The sequence below is a fragment of the Pseudopipra pipra genome, chromosome Z (assembly GCF_036250125.1).
Source record: "Pseudopipra pipra isolate bDixPip1 chromosome Z, bDixPip1.hap1, whole genome shotgun sequence".
In the NCBI taxonomy this organism is placed as follows: domain Eukaryota; kingdom Metazoa; phylum Chordata; class Aves; order Passeriformes; family Pipridae; genus Pseudopipra; species Pseudopipra pipra.
This window is the reverse complement of record NC_087581.1, coordinates 32,664,486-32,685,880: the sequence shown is the minus strand read 5'-3', so window position 1 is coordinate 32,685,880 and position 21,395 is coordinate 32,664,486. Positions and strand designations below refer to the sequence as shown.

At 33.5% G+C, this 21,395-nt stretch overlaps 1 protein-coding gene and 1 long non-coding RNA gene across 14 annotated transcripts in view; one reads left to right on the top strand and one right to left on the bottom strand.

The window, feature by feature from the left end:
- Nucleotides 1-21,395, bottom strand: part of CNTLN (centlein) — a 197,996-nt gene that overhangs the window by 25,689 nt on the left and 150,912 nt on the right. For 12 of the 13 annotated variants that reach the window (XR_010426643.1, XM_064641688.1, XM_064641693.1 and 9 more), the window contains 5 exons: nt 10,327-10,491; nt 6,859-6,956; nt 5,049-5,175; nt 3,277-3,414; nt 2,726-2,911 (listed from right to left, as the gene is read on the bottom strand). Coding sequence is in view for 12 of the 13 variants with exons in the window: in XM_064641688.1 (XP_064497758.1) it covers nt 2,726-2,911; nt 3,277-3,414; nt 5,049-5,175; nt 6,859-6,956; nt 10,327-10,491 (714 nt within the window). In the remaining variant the exon portion in view is untranslated. The remainder of the gene's footprint in view (nt 1-2,725; nt 2,912-3,276; nt 3,415-5,048; nt 5,176-6,858; nt 6,957-10,326; nt 10,492-21,395) is intronic. The other variant, XM_064641692.1, reaches the window with a different exon arrangement.
- On the top strand, nt 312-3,777 carry LOC135407025 (uncharacterized). The gene is made up of 3 exons (XR_010426646.1): nt 312-579; nt 664-804; nt 3,715-3,777. It is a non-coding gene; the product is annotated as an uncharacterized LOC135407025 (long non-coding RNA).

Below are 21,395 nucleotides of genomic sequence, written 5' to 3'. Positions count from 1 at the left end.
CTGATACCTATACCATGCTCCCACAAAAATAAGTCCAATAATTACTTACAACGTATTGGATACAGCAACTTTTGTTTGCAATTATTCCTTCCATGATTTTTGGAAACTATTAAATAGATGCTACAATTTAGCTATTTTATTTCATTGCATAAGTGTCCTAAATTGGAGTGCCCACAGCAATGCAACTTTTTACTGTATATTGCAAATATGGGCTCAATTAGTAACTCATCATAATGTGATTCAGTTATGTACACTGTACTTGTACCAGAAACCACTCCCCCAGGTTTTTTTACTTAGTATCTTGACCCAGATGGATTCAAGATCCTGTGGTTCTGTGTTATAAATAACTCTAAAAGCCAGTAACACTGTCCGGTACAAACAGAAAGAGTCACGCTCTCTTCTCTGAAGTTCCTCTGTTGTCTTATTAATAGCTGTAACCATTAATTAGTAACTGAAATAATTTAATTGTTTTATGTTAAAAAAAGAACTATGTAATGTCACAACGGACATGGAATAAGTAGAAAAAGCAAGTGCATTCAATTTATGAATGAGAAGATTACAATTGCACTCTGAAAACAAGTAAGGCTTATGAAGCCATCAGAATAGAAGACAAATATGTTAACCTGTTTAAGTAAGATAAAGGTTAAACTTATCTCTATACAGAAAATATTACTCAAGTTACTGAAACTGGAGAAACAAGGTCAGGGGAAAACTGACAGCTACCTGGAAGAAGAGAGTAGGAATGATACAGACCAGACTTCAAAGGAAGAGTTGGTGCAAGAAGGAGTACTGCTACTTATCACAGTAAGTATTACCACAATACCTGGATCTTGCCACGCAGGTTATAACATCAGATACACAAGAGGTATTTTAACAGGATTTACTTGATATACTGCGCAATTCCACTGAATCGCCAAGGATCTTCAACAATATTTTTTTACAGTGGTACACCATGAATAGAATCTGATTTTAGCACCTAACTAAACAAATTAGTCTACTTCAAAACTCCTTATTCATCAACATTTGACTTATAGACAGCATCTTAATTTTCAAAAAAATCTTTCTGCAGAGGAACGGTACTCAGCAAAAATCTTACTTGAAATATGCATGCATATTCTTTTTATCCGGGCAAGGAACTAGGTATTTAGCTTTATTAGCTAAATACTATTATTATTATTATTATTATTATTTAGAGAGAAATTACATATTAACATTCTTTTCACATGCAGTACAATTGTGTAAGTGCTAATGAATATTCATGACAACTAACACTGAAGCTGTCATCTTATTCAACAATGAATGAAGTTATCATAATACTTGCTAATGGGTGATTTTGCTCATTACAGTTACTTTTGAGAACAGAATACCTTTTACTTTCCCTTTTTTTAATGTTCTATGAACTTGGGAAAACAGGCAAACACGAAAGGTCTGAGAACTGGCATGTAGAGTGACTTCTTATCAGATGACAACAGAAAGAAGATATAATGCACAAGTATTTAAGTTACTAAATTTCAATCACCAGTTGAAAGTTATTCTTGAAGAGATAACAATATATGCCTTCTTTTTATATGTAGTGCATCAAAATACCATTGTTCTTTACTTTGGATGCTACCACACTTGCCCAAACATATCTGAAAGATGCTCACCTCTACAGAGATCCAAGAAAAGTAGAAAACTGGATCTATTTCATGGTTTAATAAGTTACAGTCTTGTTTGAAAGTAGGTATATAGTAGATATATGCTAAATTAATAAAATCATAGAATCATAAAATATCCTGAGTTGGCACTGATCAACAATGATCATCCAGTCCAACTCCTGGCCCTGCACAGGGCCAGTCCCAAGAATCACATCATGTGCCTCAGAGTTTTGTCCAAACACTTCTTGAACTCTGTCAGGCTTGGTGCAGTGACCACTTCCCTGGGGAGCCTGTTCCAGTGTCCAACCACCCTCTGGGTGAAGAACCTTTTTCCCTATATCTAACCTAAACCTCACCTGACACAACTTCAGGCCATTCCCTCAGATGCTATGTATTCAAGACAGATACATACTGAATAGGCTTTATATTTCTTAATTATGTGGTGAATATTTCAGAAAAATAAATAATATTTACATTTCAAATATTAAATTATAAAACACATATTAGTGTATTCAGTGAAACTTTTCACTGATTTAGTATGACGAAGTGATCTGTCTGACACTACCAAGACAGTATTGTTGCATGATGCACTATAGCAGTTTGTTAAGTATTTAGCCGAAATAAGGAAATAATATTCTATATACTGTTACTAAAACTGCTTTCAATTTTGCAATATAGAGGCTTCCTTATTCAAGATTTCTAAAATAAAAAGTATGTGCATATGGAAAATGATGTACTTCACACTGATCAACATATATGAATTATTATATTAAATGTGTTGGGAATTTTTTTGCTGCAGAGTAGTCTGATATAAAACTAAGCACTTTTTCTTGGGAACAAGTATATGGCAGCCACATATATAAAGATAAGAATTACTGAAGTCTTTGTAAGTCTGGGAGAGAGACCTCGATTCTTTCTCCGTATTTAGACCAGTTCAGACCTGACACCAGACCACTGCAGGAACTACAAAGATTGTTCCAGAAAACGGAATGCACCAAAGATCAGCTCTTGCTTAATCTTTTACATTTTTCTTTCAATCAAAATTACCTTCATTTAGGTGAACACTCAAAGAAAATAAAAATTCAAACCTTTACAAATGTCTTGAATTCTTCTACTTTGTCACTTGTGAGCAGCAACTTCTTCTGTACCATTTCCAAAGCCTCTGCACTCTGTTTAGCCAAGCTATGTAGTTGATAAGATGTAGCAGTCTCAAGTTCAGTCATAGCACATTCAGTCTCAATGATTTTGCTCTCTAGTTTGGTAAGCTTGAGATCCTGAAATACATCCGCAGAGACACAACAGTGCTATGATAAAAGCTGATAAGGAGTTACGGTAGACCACAAATGTATGAACAAACCAACCTCCCACATCACGATTAACATCACAGAATATTCCACTTGCAACACATAAAATGTAATTTAATGGCAAAAAGTAATCTCATTTCAGTCATTACGTCCATGTTTCAGTATCTAAATTTTAGAGATGTGACTGAATCAGAAGAGAGAAAAAGGTTACTATTATTCTGCTCTTTTCTCCCTTTCTGTATTTAAAAAGTCTAAGCTGATGACCTTGCAACTTTTCATTTGAAAGAAAGGTATGAAAAAGTTCCACAGTGCAGCCATCACAACTCTAATTATACCTTTTTCTCCAACTCATCTTTAGCCTTGTGATACATCTGCTCATACTGAGACTTCTCTTTCGTAGCTACATTAAGTCTTTGTTTCAGTGTGTCAATGGAAGTTTTTTTGCCTGAACAGTCTTCAGCCAGTGCCTTTACCTGAAATAATGAAAGGCCAAGAGCATTGACTATATATCAAGATGTATAACTAAAAAATTAAAATAAAATCAAAACTAAGCCTACCTATATTACATTAACATACTTCTGCTATATAATTTTATCAAAATACTTTTTTTCAGAAATTACAGTATTTATTAAATCTCTACTGCTGATCAAGTAGAGACCAGTTTGCACACAACCTTTTAACATGAGTTTTGACTTGTATTAAGTCAAAACTTATTGTTTGTTTATATATATTCTATATATATCTGCAGAACTGTTTGTTTATATATATTTTAGAGTTACAGTACTTGCAAAAGGGAGCCATCCACAACTGCTACTCATTTCTTCTGTTAGAGGTAAAAACATAATTCAACCAAGAAAACAACTGTCTACATGTTAATAGTCTGTAGAGCTTCCTAGATAATTATTATCTAATGCAAACACTGATTTGGGGTAAAATGAAAAAGACCAGTGCTCCTGATAGTATTAATAGATCATTCATCACTCCTGATAGTATTAATCACAAAGTTTTCCTGACAATATCGAGTAACAGGGAATTTCTTTGATCTTTTGCTGAAGATAATGTAAAATTTATCAAGCTGATTTTCCACCCGGAATAATCAAAATAATGCATGGGATTTGACTCTCTGGAAATGCAGTGCTTCACATACTCAAAGGAGAGCATTAAAGCACATCATTCCATTCCAAATCTTTTACCTAAAACCAAAACCACGTATTTCTCTCATGTCATATTTTAGCTTCCTTGCTTACTTATGCTCTCACTTTCTGGCTGTGGTTTTCCTAATAACACCTTATCTTTGGCATGTAAGGTAAGATAGTAGCTCTCTTTAGAGCTGAAAGTGCTATATGACTGCAAGTAGAGATAATGTTTGTGATATTCAGCAAGCACACCCATTCTAGGCAAACACAAGCAAATTAGTAAATTGTTTATTTCTATTTTGGGATTGCAAGAGGTATAACCTCACAGACAAACAAACATCATAATCTTTTTCTGGCATTAAAGACCGAAGTCCAATATATCAGCTGGATAATATAGAAATATGCCAAAGCATATACAAGTTCTCCTATCTTCAATGAAATCATCCTAAAATTGTGCAGGATAAAATAATTTGCTATAGAAGTCAAGCATTACCTACACAGATACAATTGCATTAAGCTAAGAACTGTGAATCATTCATAACACTGCAGTTGAAAACAGATTAACATATTAAAGCATTTAACTACTATAGCCAGGAGAGATGCATGAACTTCATTAGCATATGTCATGTAAAATCACCCTTGTTTCAGGTCTCCTATATTTTATAAACTTACAGTGCATAAAACTAAATCCCACTACTTACAGCATATTCTTGCAACTGTGTGTTCTGAATACTTTAATATTTAATTACACCTCTAATGAAGATACATTAAATTATGCTGGATTCATTCAAGCTATCACCATATACTGATTTCATACAAATCATAGTGGAGGGAATTACACATTTAAATGAACTATATCTTGTTTGCTTAAAGCAATATATTGATTTAATATGTATAGTGTGTTGAAATAACTTTCGTAAATCCACTAGCTTCCGTTTTTCCTAAAACTAGGAATTGCAAGAAAGAAATACCTTTCTCTCAAGACTTTCCAATGTTTCATTTGAGGTTTTCTCATTTTCTTGACTTGCTTTCAGATGAGACTTTAGGTCTTCTATCAAATGTCTTTTCATAGTAATGTCCCTCTCCAATCGAGAAATTCTACAAGGGAAGAAGTCAGACTCATGACACTCAGAAAATTTTCTTAATATGCAACTAATGCAGTAGACAAACTATTATTCCTGTAGCTTTAAAATACTTTTTCAAACAATAGCTGATGCAATTCTTGCAATTTCCCCCATTCTCAACGACTAAACCCAGTTTCAAACTCTTATTAAACAGACCTATTTCTAAATATGCAATATATTTGTGATTTGCTTTTTGCTTGCTGAACTGAAATCACAGTAATTCTTAAACTATTATCAAAAAAGACAAAAGAAACCTGCTGAGCATGCAAAACTTAATAATTAAATTCCTTTGATGTCTCAAGCAATCATTCAGACACTATTTTGTATAAAATTATTTTCAAAAGAAAGTGAAATGGGGAACTCTCCTTTCATCCAACTAATATACAGAAATAGATGAAAAATCTCTATCCCTATATGTCAGATGAGATAAAATGCAAAACCTAGAAATAACATCAGCATTTGTCAGAAAATTCTCTGATAAATAAAAAAGAAAGTCTCACGTACCACAAACTAATCAGTTCAATGAGAATGCCTTATACAGTACTTCCATGATCATGATACAAATTAATATTGTAAATATAAATATAATCAATACCTGAATATGTTCAGACATCTGGATTTTTTTCTAATGAAAGCAAAAGGATTGACGGCAATATGTTCAGGAATACAACATAGTTAATGCAATGTCAATACCATATTAAAAAAACACCCAGGAAAATAGTGCACCTAAAATTTTCTTCAATCTGTTTCACTCTAATACTAATAATGTTATTTTGGTGACTATATATTACAGCTTACGAAAAAACAGTATCTGTCTTTTCAAGAAACCATGACATCCAATAAGTGTTTTGAATTTAAAATCTTACGGTGGAAAAATTCATTTTCATTTTGAAACAGAAAATAAACAATGTACACAATATAACCACTTTAAGCACTGTCTATTTTTCACAAGAACTAATTTCAGAGAAGTAAAGTGCATTCTTTCTACAATTAAAAAAATTAGAATTGTTAGAGGAGTTAAATTCTGGACAGACAAAAAATTCACAGATACATAAATAGCTTTTTATACTTTTTTAGATACATAAAGAGCTTTTTATACTTTTTATAGTAATATCATTGAATAACAGATTTATATCAGTTAAGGTAGGTAGAATAAAAATCTCAGTTGCATACTTGACAATTTGTGATTTTAAAAATGAGTAGTAAGCCTTAATAATTTCAAATAGAAACAAATACAACTGTCTTTTTGAACTTTTTTAATGAAGATAAGAGTAGCTATTTAATCTTATTTAAGCATCTGAACCTTGACATGTCTCTTAGCCCCTAGGCAAAGAATTACTGAATTTGAAAGACTGTTTAACAGTGCTGAGGAATTCATTTTGACTTACATCAAGGATAAAAAGTCTACTCTAGAGTCTGAGTTTTTATTTAAGTTATTCTTACCGCAATACAGATACTGTAGTTAGTTAGTCTCTTATCAGTTTACAACTCTAGCATGTACTGCTGCAGTTTCTAAAAAAACCCCTGTACCAGTCTGCAAGACTGCAATAAAAAGAATACAACAGTCTCTTAGAAATCTAAGAATGCTAAACATTGTAGCAATTTTACAGCTGTCACTGGGTGGCACCAAACACAATGGATAGAAAAGTGACCATACTTTGCTTGTAGTTCCCGAATCCGTTCTTCTTTTTCCTGAACTTCGTTTTTTAGGGACTTAATGGTGGTCGATTGCTTAGTGATTTCATTATTCGAATTCTGTATTGAAAAATATTAAAATATAAATAAAGTAGACTGAATATGATCGCAGTTAACAGGAAATTTGGAAATATTGAGCTGAGTAAACTTTCATGCATTTTATGAAAGTCCTTAGAAATTAACTGGTGCAAAAGGAGCATTCTTACTTTCTAGAAACACTTAGTAGAAGCACATTTCTTGGAAAGTATGATAAAAAATGAGTACTTTTCCATTGTTCTAATCATGTATGATTAATGTATGTTCCCCAGGGCACCTGCAAGCCCAGTGCACCTGTAACGACTGTATTTTCTCTTGGATGACATAGATGAAAAGGTAACAGAAAAGAAAACTGGATCTTTATTTGAACTACATCTTTGAATGGTATAGTTCTACAGCACAAGGGGCCTACATCTACATAGCAAGAATGTCCAATAATTCCTTTCCTGTGCTTTTACAAATACAAGACAATCTACAAGAGTGGTTGTTTTTTTGTCACTTGAAATTCAAAGCACAAGACAGAGACATTTCCATTTGCCTGTGCTAACACAAATTCTACATTTCAGTAACAAGCAGGTATGATCCTAATATTCAGGCATATGTAATTCCAGTGAAGGAGAATTATACAGTTGTTGGCCATTCCTCATTGCATACAGTAATAAGAAAAAAAGTGTCTCAATTGCTCCATGCAAACACACATCATCTACCCAAGATTTAAATATAGAATAAAAGAATCAGTGTACAGATATAAAAATATGAAATTTAACTAAGTAGCCATCTTAGCAATCTGAGTATTTGCATTGAATGCCATTGCTGAAAATGGCACATCAAACACATCACAGAGAGATTTCAGAACTCCAAAAGGTGTTGCTGAAAGATACATACACATTAAGCATAAGCACGACATGTATGTGTGCATCTATGCATACATGTTCAGAAGCTGTACAACAGCTTTTTATTCACTATATATAAACAACAAGCAAACAGATCAGATGCTGTAAACAAAGATACTTCAGGAGAATTTCTCTGCTCAGTGCAGACTGGTAATGCCTATTAACATTAATGGGAGTATTGTACATAACTCTGTGCCTCTCAAGGGGAGTATATATTCTTGTGTGCATTGTTAGATGTAAAATATTGTTCTTAATAACTTGTCTAGTCTATTTAGTATTATTATAATATGAAGTATAACCAGATAATTGTTAAAATGATGTATGCTAGCAGAATATTCCTGAGTTTCCTGAGACCTGTTTGTGGAGGTTGAGCTTCATTAATGTAGAGCACAGCACCCTGTTACACAGCTACACACAAGATGTGAACTTGAACACTTAGGTGGGCCTCTGCACATGCTCAAAGGCAGAGACATATGATTGTGGTATTTCGCTTTCAAACTCACCACCCACACTTAAAACATTTATTTCTATTGGCAAAGATACCAGGAGCCATTACATACAACATAAACACTGCAAAGATAGCTCTGAGGAAAAAAACCTAAACAACAAAACCAGGTACTTTGATATTTTGAGCTATAAGGAAAGTTTTTGCTGCTTACACATTCATATATTTCAGAGAATAACTTTGTATCTCCTTTTTAAGTAAGATAGATAGTCTGGAACAATAGTTTTATTCCAGACAAACAACTTTTGCCAAATTCTTCTCTAAAAAATGACTTGCAGAGCTTAAATTAGCCTTAAATAAAGTTAGGAATTTTAGATACTTGATTTAAGCAGCTCTTGAGGCCCTTACAGTCAAAACTCTCATCCAATTCAGAAAGCAGCGAATTTACTCTATTACTCAGCATTTGGGGGTCACAGACTATTTTCACCCTAAATACCATTTTGCATATATGGCATATTGTTTCATCAAAAATCATAGAATCACAGAATAGCCTGAGCTGGAAAGGACCCACAGGGATCACCAAGTCCAACTCTTAAGTGAATGTGTGGGTGTAATATATTTTGAAAAAGGAATTAAAAGTCATGCTAGTATTCTGACATCAGATTTATTGATGCTTGCTAAACATTTCCTTTCCTACAGAAATGAAAAAGCCTTGTATTTTTCAGCTATTTATTTTGCTGTTCAAATGTAGCAGACAAATAAAGTAGGCTTCTAGCATGGGTGTTACTCTCAAACTGTTAAAAAAATAAATCCCCCTTTTTTTATTTCTCTTACTTGCATAGAGCAATTGACTATTAGGTTTCTGGATAATGAGGATACTCATCTGAAAGGTACAGCCCTAATTAACAGAAATTACCACTCACCAGCAACAGAAGCAGATTAGTCAATCCTAAATGTAAAAACAATAGTCAAGAAGTCAGTGTGTATGGTTTCAAGATATCTTTCTCATAATTAAAGTAGGTGAATTTATGTGCCTTTGCATGGCTACTCCCTGCTGGCCTCATGTCTTTATCAATGTGACCTACCTTTACTAATCCTTGAATTCTGATGTTATGCATCCAGTGTGGTATAGCCAAGATCTGTAATACCATGATTGCCATCAAGAGCTTAGAAGTCTGAGCATTACCAACATTTGTGCATTAGCACAGCTAATCCAGTATTTAGGGCCAGCGATGTTGCCCATGTAACATGGCCTTTTCTTCTACCTGATCCCTTGGCAGACGTCTTGCTACCCTGCCCTTTCTTCTAGCAGCAAGAAACTGTACTATTTTGACCTTTTCTCTTTCCTCTACTATTTAACAGAAAATGATAGGAAAAAACAACTTTAGGACGTTCTGTTGCACATATATTTCCTCCAGTGAGAAGAGGAAAAGAATTAATATGTTTGAGCCAGGCCACCTGCTGAGAAAGCTTTCAGAAAAACACAGTCCAGTATCTACACCATTCACATGTAACAGAATCACAAGAGACTGAAAAATTATATAATGAATAAATTAGTATTTTCCTACCAGATAATCTACAAAAATACAAATTTAAAACAATAAGTGTTTCTTTGAAGACAAAACCAACAGTGACATATAGGTAGCATAACACTGTAACATAAGCTGCCCCATTAGCTCAAATTCTTTGCTCCCCTTTCACAGATAGCTATTGCTTTTCTCTTTGTTAAAGGAAGGAAGGAATCAACACAATACTCACTGAACTAATTCCACAGCACCTTACAACCAGATGTATTTAATTATTGTGTGAAAACCCAGCAAGATGCCCTGTCTTGCCTATTTGATCTGCAAAAATTATTTTAATTGTAACTTTTAGTTCTCCTGCTTATGAGTACATTTCTACTTACCATCAAAGGCAGTCTAATACCTCAGTTGCTAATCACTGGCTAAGATATATAAATGATAGGCACATGTGAGTATAAGTATGTCTGCTTGACCCAGTTATGAACTACTGTTCATATAAATTATCCTCAGTGCTAGATAATATGTTCTGTCACCTTTAGTTTGCACTGCAGCTGTTTCATCTCTAAATCAGTGTTCTTTGAAGGAGCTGGTGTGGCTTTACTCTTGCCAGCAGTTTGAGACAGGTGTTCTCTCAACTTTAATTTTCCTTGTAAATCTTCCTTCTCCTGTTGCCACTTGGCCAGGTTGGAGGTCAACATCTGTTTTACAAACAGAAAAAACAATCACAGTTCCATCCTAAAAATATTTCTGCTTGATCATATGAGATGCTTCTCCAGTCCAAAATTCAAGAGGAATGAAACAGTATATATTGTCTGTAATTATATTGCATAATTGTTGGTTGAATTCTCTAGTACAGGCAAAGATCAAGCTCAGCAGGAAAAAGAAGTTTTTTAAAAGGCAAAATAATTCAATTTTGACCGAATGTATTTACTGGTTTTACCACGACAAGCAAAAATCATCATTAAAATAACCTGTAACAGTGGTTACTGGTGAAACCTGTTTACCTAGAGGCTCTCTGGCATTCAGCAATTATTTCTACACAGAACATGAAGAAATACCAAGTTGTCTCAGACACCAGTGCATATTAAAAGTGGTTAAATGTCAAATCCATTTTAATGGTGACCACTGTTAAGCTCACGTGAATTGCTGTGTTGACAACTGCTATAAAACATACACTCTTCTCTAGGCTTTTGTTTTGATATTTGTAGGGCTTGTAGAGGTTAAAGCAAAATGTACCAGCTGCACTAAATATCTTCTGGTTGGCTGGTCTTTACTCGTGTGTTATTTCATCCCTTTCACATACATGCACCATAGCCAGAGAACCACATACTCCATAACCTTGACTCTAGGGCTGAAGTACTTAAGTGCTAAAAGACAAGCTGGAGCAGGACAGGATAACAGATGTTAGTTGTTTATTCCACTGGGTAGGTCTTACCACCCTATACTGCAGCCAAAATGCTTCTCATTTAGCAACATAAATGCTAAGTCCAATTAGCAGACAAGCCTTGTTAGGGATTTAGTTCAAATAAATATCATGAAAACAAACTCTCAGTCTTGTTGCATTTGATCGACAACCAACAAGATTTATTCAATCTTTGTACCAATATATTTCATGGAACCCCTTATAGAGCTAATGTTTTAAGTAATTGTTTAATTTAAATAATGTTGAATGTTGTTCTGCAAAAAGGGAACTGAAATAATCTCCATGCTAGTGGTTAGCTTTCACAAAACTGTTCAGCGGGAAGCCAACAGTGGCCCAAGAACTCTCTGCTCCTTAAAAGGGTAACTACAGTACTATCTTATTATTCCAAGGAAGACTGTAATACAGTAATTTAACATAAGGAACAATTGTACAAAATGAAAACTCTTCTGTTGTGAAGAATTCTGATCAGAAATCAGAGAAGATATGACAGCCTGAAATGACTAAATGTGTGTTTGATTATATGCTGGTACAAAAAAAAAAAAAAAAGGTTGAAAGAAAGTTAAAAATAGTATTCTCTTTCCAAGTAGCTTACTATTTAACTAAAAAATTAGATCTTATACTGTTTAACAATATTAGAAAAAAACTTTTCATGTATATGTATTTATAGATGCAACACTCCCTGATAACGCTGAATAACCTGATAACCTGCTAACTCCCTGATAACCTGAAGATCACATATATCCAAATAAAAGAAAAATTACTTATAGTCATATTTATTCCTATTAAGAATGACAAGAGAATGCTTGTAGATTTTGCATTAGCTTAAAAAAAATACCATGGGTATGAGAAACTGCATTCTGTATTTAAAGTTAAAACTCTTAACAGTATTTCTTCCACATTCATTAAGCAAACTTATTAGTCACTGGGCATTTTACATATGTATCTGAGATAAGCATTGTTCTTAGTAAAGGGGTTAATCTTGCCATTCCCTTCTGTGTCTGCTGTCATTATTCAAAAAGAAATAGATAGTATCAATGTATTTCTGAATTGACTATTCCTCAATACGATATACTATTCCCATAATTAATACATTCTCAGATTAAAAGACAAATACTTCAATAAGCACAGCCAGTAGTAGTACAGAAAGACATAGTATAGAAAAATATAAGGATTATGTTAATTTGTCAAGTATAACCAATATTTCTACATGCAGAATTTCATGATTCAGTGTCTCTATAATAAATTATTCATAAAAAGAAAAGCAAGAAGAAAAAAACATAGCTAGATCAATATCTCTGTTTAAAACTAGAAATGCCCCCATATCTGCCCAAGAGAGCTTGTGACTCTCAGAAGTTTCTTAGGCTACTGCTGCTGCCAATATGCATCAGTTCTAAAATGTCCTGATTGCACTGGCCACATTCTCAAAAATTATAGCAAATATATTGAAAAAAGATAAGGCCTTCATGGGACGAGTGCTAAAGAGGACAGCTGGTTGTAGAATTTATTTACAGATGTAGAAAAAAAAGAATTTAAAATAAGAATCTACATAAATTCAGAAACAGTATCAGAATGACAGGGGTGAAGTGAAAGTAACACGTACAAGGCAAACACCCTCAGCTTGCAAAAGCAGGCAAACATGCAATTGCAATCAGAGATATCAAAGAGGTTGTCTCAATACATCTGTTGACAATGTAAATATGCTACAGCACTGCTAATTCTATTCCATTACTCTTCTATTTACAATATATTGAACGGCTATGTGAAAATCCTATATCAATCTGTGTGCAACATGAAAAACAGCCCCCATGCCCTAGGAAAATATTTATGCCTAAAAGATATTCCTTGCATTTACTTACTTAAGAAGCAAGTTCATTACCCTGCTGTTCCTCACCACTTGCTACATTTTAGGTCAAGCCTTTTGTTATTTTTTCTTTTTTAGACACAGTGGAAGTTTTGTGTGTGTGCTACCATGCATGCAAATCCTGAGTGACAGAGTAAAAAGAATTTACTCCAGGGGAAGAGGTCACCCGGATGAAAGGCAGAATCTTAAACACCAGCTAGACCAGATGTTGATAAAGGCAGGCTACTGCTGTTCCTCTACAATGTAGAGGCCTTTGTCTGCTGCACCTCCTCCAGAGTATTTTGGCTTAACAGATGTTTATAGGTTCAATATTTTAACATCCATCTATCTTAATCTCCTTGCTCCTGGTATACCCATGACACTCTGTTCTGCTGTTCACAAAGGAATAAGTGATGAAATCTCAGTTTCTATGTACTCAGTGTAACACTTCCACTGACTCAGCAAGGCTCACCATAAATGCTCTCTCAGAAAGACAGCTATGTGGAAGGCCAAATGGATTAACATAGGAAGTTCCTGGAATGGCCTATTGCTCCTTGGCATCACAACCACCCTGTGAGGGCCTTTGAACTCAGTTTACAGCAGTCACCCTCCTACTGCAACTGGCATGTATGAAAATAACATTTCTGTTAGTAGTGGCTGACTGCACTGCCACTGTTGTAACACAATCCCATGCATTTATATTTGCAAAATATATCATATAGAAAACATTTCTAAGCAAAATTATAAAACAGGATGTAAATCAGGTATTGAAACCCTTTTTAAGCAATGACATAAACTTGCTTTACTACCAATTTTGTAATCCAAATATAGCTAATATACTCACATGTGTAAAAATCCTATTTGCTACAAAGCTTTCCATCCTAAAATCCTGGCACAAGAAAATATTGCAAGAACTGTAAGAAAACTGAGGTTAACACACTCCTTTTCTCTAAGACCTCTTGCTACAGTAGGCAATAAAATACATTTGCTATATGCATAGATCCTATACCAGGTTCTATTAAGATTTAACACTTTCTATGAAACATTTACAGAGAACTCTGTTTTCTCACAGTTTTAGCTTGATCGTGAAAAACAACAAAATAAGAAGCACTTGTTGTACACATAAAACAAGAAAGAACTTTTCAAATCATACTTGGAGGCACAGAGTTAGGTATTTATGACTTTACCCACTCTATTAAATGTTACTAAAACATTACGATAAACATATTTACAATATCCAAGACAAATTTATTATGTCAACCCCATTAAACTTAGTCTTTTTTTGTTCTCTTGAATCAAAACTGTCCTCTGCCTGACGAAAAAAAAAAAGCTAAAATTAATAAAGATGGTATGTAGCTGAAAATATGAAAAGATATATACCAGACTAAAAAGCTAACTGTGCTGCATACTTAATGTGATCATATAGAGAAAAGGCAAATAAGTCCAAATCCTCAATCAAAGTTCTTCTCATGCAAGTGCTGTAAGTGGTTGATTACTTAGTATTCTAGACATGAAGACAAAATATCAAACAGAAGTCTTTGGTGATTTAATATCCTAACCCTAAACTGAAACAAAGACAACCCCCAAGCAAGACAAACTTCTAAAATGTGGAACATATTTGTCATCTACTCTCCTGAAATTTTAGTAAAATCTACCAAACCACTTAGTTGTAATTTTTTTTCAGCAAAACACAGTTATCAGCAGCCGACTATGTCACAAAATGTCAAATAAATGAAGGTAATACAGAGGACTTTTTGCCAGTGCTTTAGCTAGTTGTTAGACTTCAGTAGCCTTTAGAGACCATTAAGTACCCTTTGGCTAATTGGCCAATGGTAGATTAATCCTCTTTTTATTCTAGCAGCACTATTTTAACACCCTTTGCACTCAGTCAGTGTACTATCTGAATGACAAAATAATATTGTGCATGAATAATAAGCAGAAAAGTTAAGTTAACATTTCATGTTTCACATGCCATACCTATGTGTCAGGGAAAAGAACTCTCTTTAAAAGCCACTGACATTCAACTTTTTTAAACAATCTGGTGTTGACATCTTACTGAAGTGAATCTTCCTAATTATTGCTAATAGCCTATCAAGGAAAAAAAAAACCCTTTCCTTGAAGTGCAGTTGTCTGATATAGATGAACACAGCTCCAAAGTGCATAGTAAAGACAGGCATGACACTTGAGGTGTGCTACATTATTATGAGGTCATACTAAATATGGTTTGCAATGAACAAAGCAGCTTTTAAGGATGTGTAACACACTGAAAATGTCAATCTCTCATGAAGTGTTTAAATTAGTTCCCAGAAGAGAAATACAGACATCAGCCTGTAGATAAGAGTATTTTACTAAAGAAAAACATTTGTCCTATTGATAATGGTAACAGAATTGCAGTTCATCTGCTTTATAAAAGCAATGTTTACATTGCTGTTATCTACAGAATTGCCCTTTCACACATACAAATTATAAATTCAGCTATTATTGGGAAAACAGTTGTAATCACTAACAAAAACTCCTGTCAAAGACTCTGTCATCTTAACCATGTGCTAGTATTGATCAATCATTTATAAATGGTTATTTACTGTATAGCACTTCATAAACAAGGGCTTTACTCGTAATTTTAATTCAGCTATTTTATAGTTAACTTACAGCTAAATTTATTCTACAATGTATAAAAGCCTAGCTTTGCAACATCTGGCTATGGCAATTTATGGAATAATAAAAAAAAGAAAATCCATAAAATCAGTCCAGATAGGTACTTTTGTCTTTCTCTTTTTATAATATATATATTTTTTTATTATATATATATATGTATATTTATTATATATATATATATATATATATATATATATATATATGATCATCATCATCACAAAGATAAAGACCAGAATACATAAATCTACTCTAGAGAAATACATAACACTCATATATGAAGGAATTGGAGTAATATATTCAGGGCCCAATTCTCCAAGAAATCATCTGCTCCTCTAAACAACAGACAAGTCTGAGTACAGAACCGTGCATTGTGCAACCAGTGATCTTTCAAATAAATTACAGAAAATAAGAAAAAACTTAATAATAATATAAGTAACTGTTTTTAAGATTATGAAAATGCTTCTGAAACGTCATCTGTACAATGATTACACCAATTCAAAGGTAAAGGTTCTAACCTTCAGCATTCTATTTTAGCCTTCATTTTCTATCACTTTCATTTTGTGTCATGTCTCCGTACAAGTAAACATTGCTGTATCCCATGCCTAATTTCTGTATATATTAACACTAGGTTGCTTTCATACTAAAGCAGATGCAGCACTCCATCTCTCCTTGCAAATTTCAAAGGAATATAAAGACTATTAACTATTTATTTAACATTACTTACGTAAGTAGTTTCATTATGATCAATTATATGATCACAACTATGTGATTTAATTTTTGTAGTGACAGAGTTTCCAATATGGAGATGCAAACTGCCAGAATATACAGATGTGCAGTACATTGCCTCCAAGGCCTTAGCATTTCCAGATAAAAATTACAGAACTTTAAAAATTATAATTTCTTAAAAATAAAAATATTCAGTATTACACTATATTGTACTATATGTTACATATTTAGTTTAGATTATTTGAAGCATTAACATCTACCAGGCCCAACACAGTACATGAAAATGTTTTACTACAAATAAATTAAAAATGACAATGTAACCAGAGACATTTCACAACACTTTGCCCCATCTGAAAATCTCTCATTATTATAGCAAGCCAGTTGTGAAGATATGGCTGAAGTCCAAACCCAATGTTTTCATGTACCCACCATTGCTATTTAAATAAATACTAGTTAAGTTGGGTATTCCAATACCTCACATGCCTGTGCACATTAACTATTGCTATATACAAGCAAAGACTTCCAGCTGATGCAAAAATTTACCTCAAGATTTCCCTGGCTTTTTACTTACTAGGGAATTTTCAATACAAGACATGGAATCCATGTGATCTTTTGTAGTTAGGACCAGGTTTTACTGCACAATCTTCTTCAGGACTACACAGTATTTATCAGATTTTCATCAAACACAAGAGTTGGGGCAAACTCAAAAAGCTAGAAATTTGAATTTTTCATCTAGGGTCAGGGATAGTGCTTGCCATATTCCCCCTGCTTAATCTTAACACATCTAAGCACTGCAAATGAACTACTTGCATGAGAGCCAGTCAGGGAATTCCACAATCCCTACAACTCATTACGAATTTAACAGCAGCAATACTAAGTATTCATATGTTTCAGATAACACATACAAATATGCTGCACTAAAACTCATTGGGGGAAAAAATTAATAATGCTTCCATCTGTTTTCTGTATAACTCATATAAAATAGAGAGAAACCAAAATGAAAATGCTATTTTAAATACTGTTTTTAAACTTTCTTTGATTTACCCAGTTAGTTCCAAAGCATACAGTTCTATAGCTTTAAAAATTAAAGTTATTTTTAAGAGAATATATAAGCAAAAAAAGAAACAAAACAGCTGAAAAAATGGTGAAATGTTAATTTAACCTCTCCTCATTTCCATCTGTTTTAGAGTGAACCATTTTCAACTGAAATATTTCTGCTTCTCAAATATAAGTGGGCAGGAAATCTGTGCTTGTAGGGAAAGCTGTTCCATCTCCCATACTCCTATTAATATATCATTTTCTTTTTTTTTTTTTAATCTCATATTTTCAATTGTTAAAGAGCATTCTCTTCCATTTTATGTTGAGGAAGTGATAGAACTGTTTTAAGATAAAAATTACTAAAATGTAGGTTATAGTTATTGTTAGAAGTTGGTTGCAATATTCAAGGAACAAAATTTGTACAGATAGCTTTATGCTTAATTTTATACAATTATTTAAGAATTTCACCTGTAACTGCTTCAAATATCAACAGAAGATAAAAAAATGTCCTCAGAAGGTTGTTTGGTTTTTTGTTTTTTTGTTTTTTTAATGTAGACAGCTGTGTAAAAGCAAAATATTTTAAATATGAACTGTATTAACACAGGTAATGGTAAAGGTCTATGTTGTCATAGAGCAGGAGAAATATAGAAATAAACAACAAAGAGTTGGGAAAAAAGTGTTAAGCACCTGGAATTTTCCCAGTCATACAAAGGTGACATTATACAAATATTTATTTATTATTTACATTTTTATGTAAGAAAATAAAAACATACTGCTAGCCACTTCTGAGAAGTATGAGAAAGCTGATGACAGACATTGTGGGGAGGATGCAAAGACAGGAATATTTTTCAAAACAATGAATTGCATTTAAAAATTACCACTACAATGTACTGCATATAAATTAAGGTGGTAATTCATCCCTGGATTCCTGTAAATGAACCCCAACAGTCTTATCTTTAATTTGTAATTCATGTTATCATTGGAACTCTTGCTAAAATTACAGGCATAAATGAACAGTTTTGGGTAAAATACCCCTTGCATTACTTATTAAATACCTGAAGAGATCATCACAAGAAAAAGCCATGTTTTCAGTCTAATGTATAAAGTGAAATATACTTTCCCTTTATCATTATGATCATCAATACTATGACTCACTTGGGCAATTAATTATTTTCACATACATGAACAGTTTGTGGACAACACTGTATTTGCACCTAATCCCTGTAATTCTACATCCCAGCTTAAACCAGACCTAGAGCTGCTGTCCCTTAGCATTTCCCTCATACTCTTCTGCTTGCTTCACCAAGATAAGAGTACAGACAAAATCATACCTTTCTCTTTGGTGTACATAATACTCTAAACACCACAGGACCACATTTGAATCTGCAAATGAACTGAAAACTGTGGACAGTTTGGCCACCAAAAAGTAAATCCTTTTCCAGTGCCTGTGAATCTTATGAGACTTGTTATGGCTAGTCATACAGTCATACACTACTGAGAAAGGAACTGAAGCTCTTGGCACATTAGGCATCAAAGGTAGCATGGAGTGATGCAAAATAAATCTGAACATGACACAAGCTACAGGAACAGTCCACGATTACCTTATTAATTCCCAATTAAGCTTTAGGAGAGCAAATCAGATTGCGCAAAACATTAGCAAGAAAGCACATTCTTCTACCTCCTCTAGCAGCAACCGAGTCCATGAGGTTCAGGCACTTTAGGCAAATGAATATGGTGTCAAATCTAAAAAACTCCTCCCATTATGTTACAGAGACAGTACATCGATAGGGGTGCCATAGAATCCTGTAAAACAGCACTCATTGTCTGCAACAATGCGGGGGGGTGTGTCTAAGGCACATTAAAATCCCAAGGAGGGAATGCTGTAGAGAAATTTTTTTAAAAAGGAATCTCAGGTGTAGTTCCCTGTCTCAGAAGTAGTCTTAGTTGTAAAATTCTCTACTGTTGTTGAAGATGCCTTAGCTCTTGACTCCTATTCGTTTATGCCTAGATAGAAAGACAAAAAAAAAAAGCTACAAAGATATCTCGGTGTGCGACAGGTAAGAAAATAGCATCTAACAGGAAACCGATGCTTTGCAGAAGACATAACAGTTCTGAACTGGTGAAGCTGAAGATTCCTCTTCCGAAATCCAGAGGAGTTCAGAAGAACTCTAGCATATGTTTATTTCTGACATTGTTCCCTGAAGGACAAGATGTGGGAACTATTGTTACGGTTCTGCTTTCTGATCATTGATAAACCTTACTAGAAAGCAAGCAGTAACAAGCTGCACGGAGGAAAAGGCGAACTTTGTATCCAAGGAGTAGAAATTTCCAAGGACTAGCTGCTAGCTCCATGGTTCAAACTCTTCAGTATTAAGATATGCTAGTTATTTACAAAAAAACAAAGGCTTTTCATTAGAGAATAAATAGACAATTCCTGAATACTTTGGTGTAACTGCAGAGAAGATTCTCCTGGCAGCCTTCTGCAGTTCTTTAGTGCCCTCAGAGAGAAAATTTGCCTTATACATATATATATGGTCTTTTCTGAAAAATGAAATCCATTCTCCTTAAGGGATACAGAAGCACCAATTGACCACTAGCTGTTTTAAATAATCTTTTATGCCTGGAGAGGTGGGTATTACACTCCTTCAGTCTTTACCATTAATCTGTTATCTTATGTATTTCATTAATTATAGACATTCAATCTTTTATTGTAGTTAGTATGTTCAAAACTTACTAAAATTCTTGTTCCTTTCTTCCAATATGTTTATTTTGTATGTGGTTTCCAAACCAAGATACAATATTGCACAGAGTGCCTTGACACTGCTAAGTAGTACAACAAATGTCCTCTTTAATAAATAATGCCTGACAAGCTGGCAATGGTTCTGCTATGAAGAACAGTAGTTTGACAAGCTGGTGGCCTTCATGCTATGAAGTTCCATCATCATGTTCCTAACAACAGTATTTGTTCAGCCTGTGGATCTTTGCAAAATAAACACACGTATCCACAAGTCAAAACCCCCACAAAACCAAGGAAACAAAACAAAAACCAACCAAACAAAAAAGTCACAACTCAACCTGAAATCCAATGAACTAAAATATTGATTTTTTTTCCACACCTTACTGAGTTTGCATCTCGCATATGTTAACCTTGTAATGGGAGAGATAACATGTAAAAATAAATGCATCATGTATGCAAATATTTTTCATGACCAACAACAAGTTTTCTCCCCTAGGTTTTCCGTATTTTTATGTACAAACATTGGAAAAACCTCTGAAAAAGCAGAGAGCAAGAACATTTCAGTGGTCATTCACTAGTGATTTTGCAATTAAATCTTGATTTTGTCTTGTGGGATTCAAACTAAAGAAATTATCTTAGAGAAACAAAAGAAAATCCTTGTTATATTTGGAAAAAAATCCCAAGACTTCCAAACTCAAAACTATCACTTCAGTAAAACCTGTTTCTTCTTACTTTAACTAATAATTGATTTTTAAATCAAATATGTAGATACTTTTAAAACAATTTTAATGTTTCAAGTTGAAAAATGCTTGCAAATATAAAAATAATTTTTTTCCTTAATGGCTAACTTTAAAATTGTTACTGCTATAACTTCTTTAGACAGACAAAAAAAAAAACTAGGCAGTGCAGCTTTTTGTGTCTTTTTTATACTTCAAAACAATTTTTTTTAATGAGAAGGTGCTACAGCCATTTGCAGATAACAGACAGTCTATTGCTGAAACACTACCTATAAAAATGTCTGGAAAAGTGACATTTGACCCTTTACAAATAAATAAATAGTATATGGAAATGTGCTTTTTAATATATATTTTAGTTTTCAATATTTTTTACATGACATGCTTTTGATACTAGCAAAAATGTGCAGCCTTTTTCAATCATAATTTTTAAAGAAAGAAAACATGTA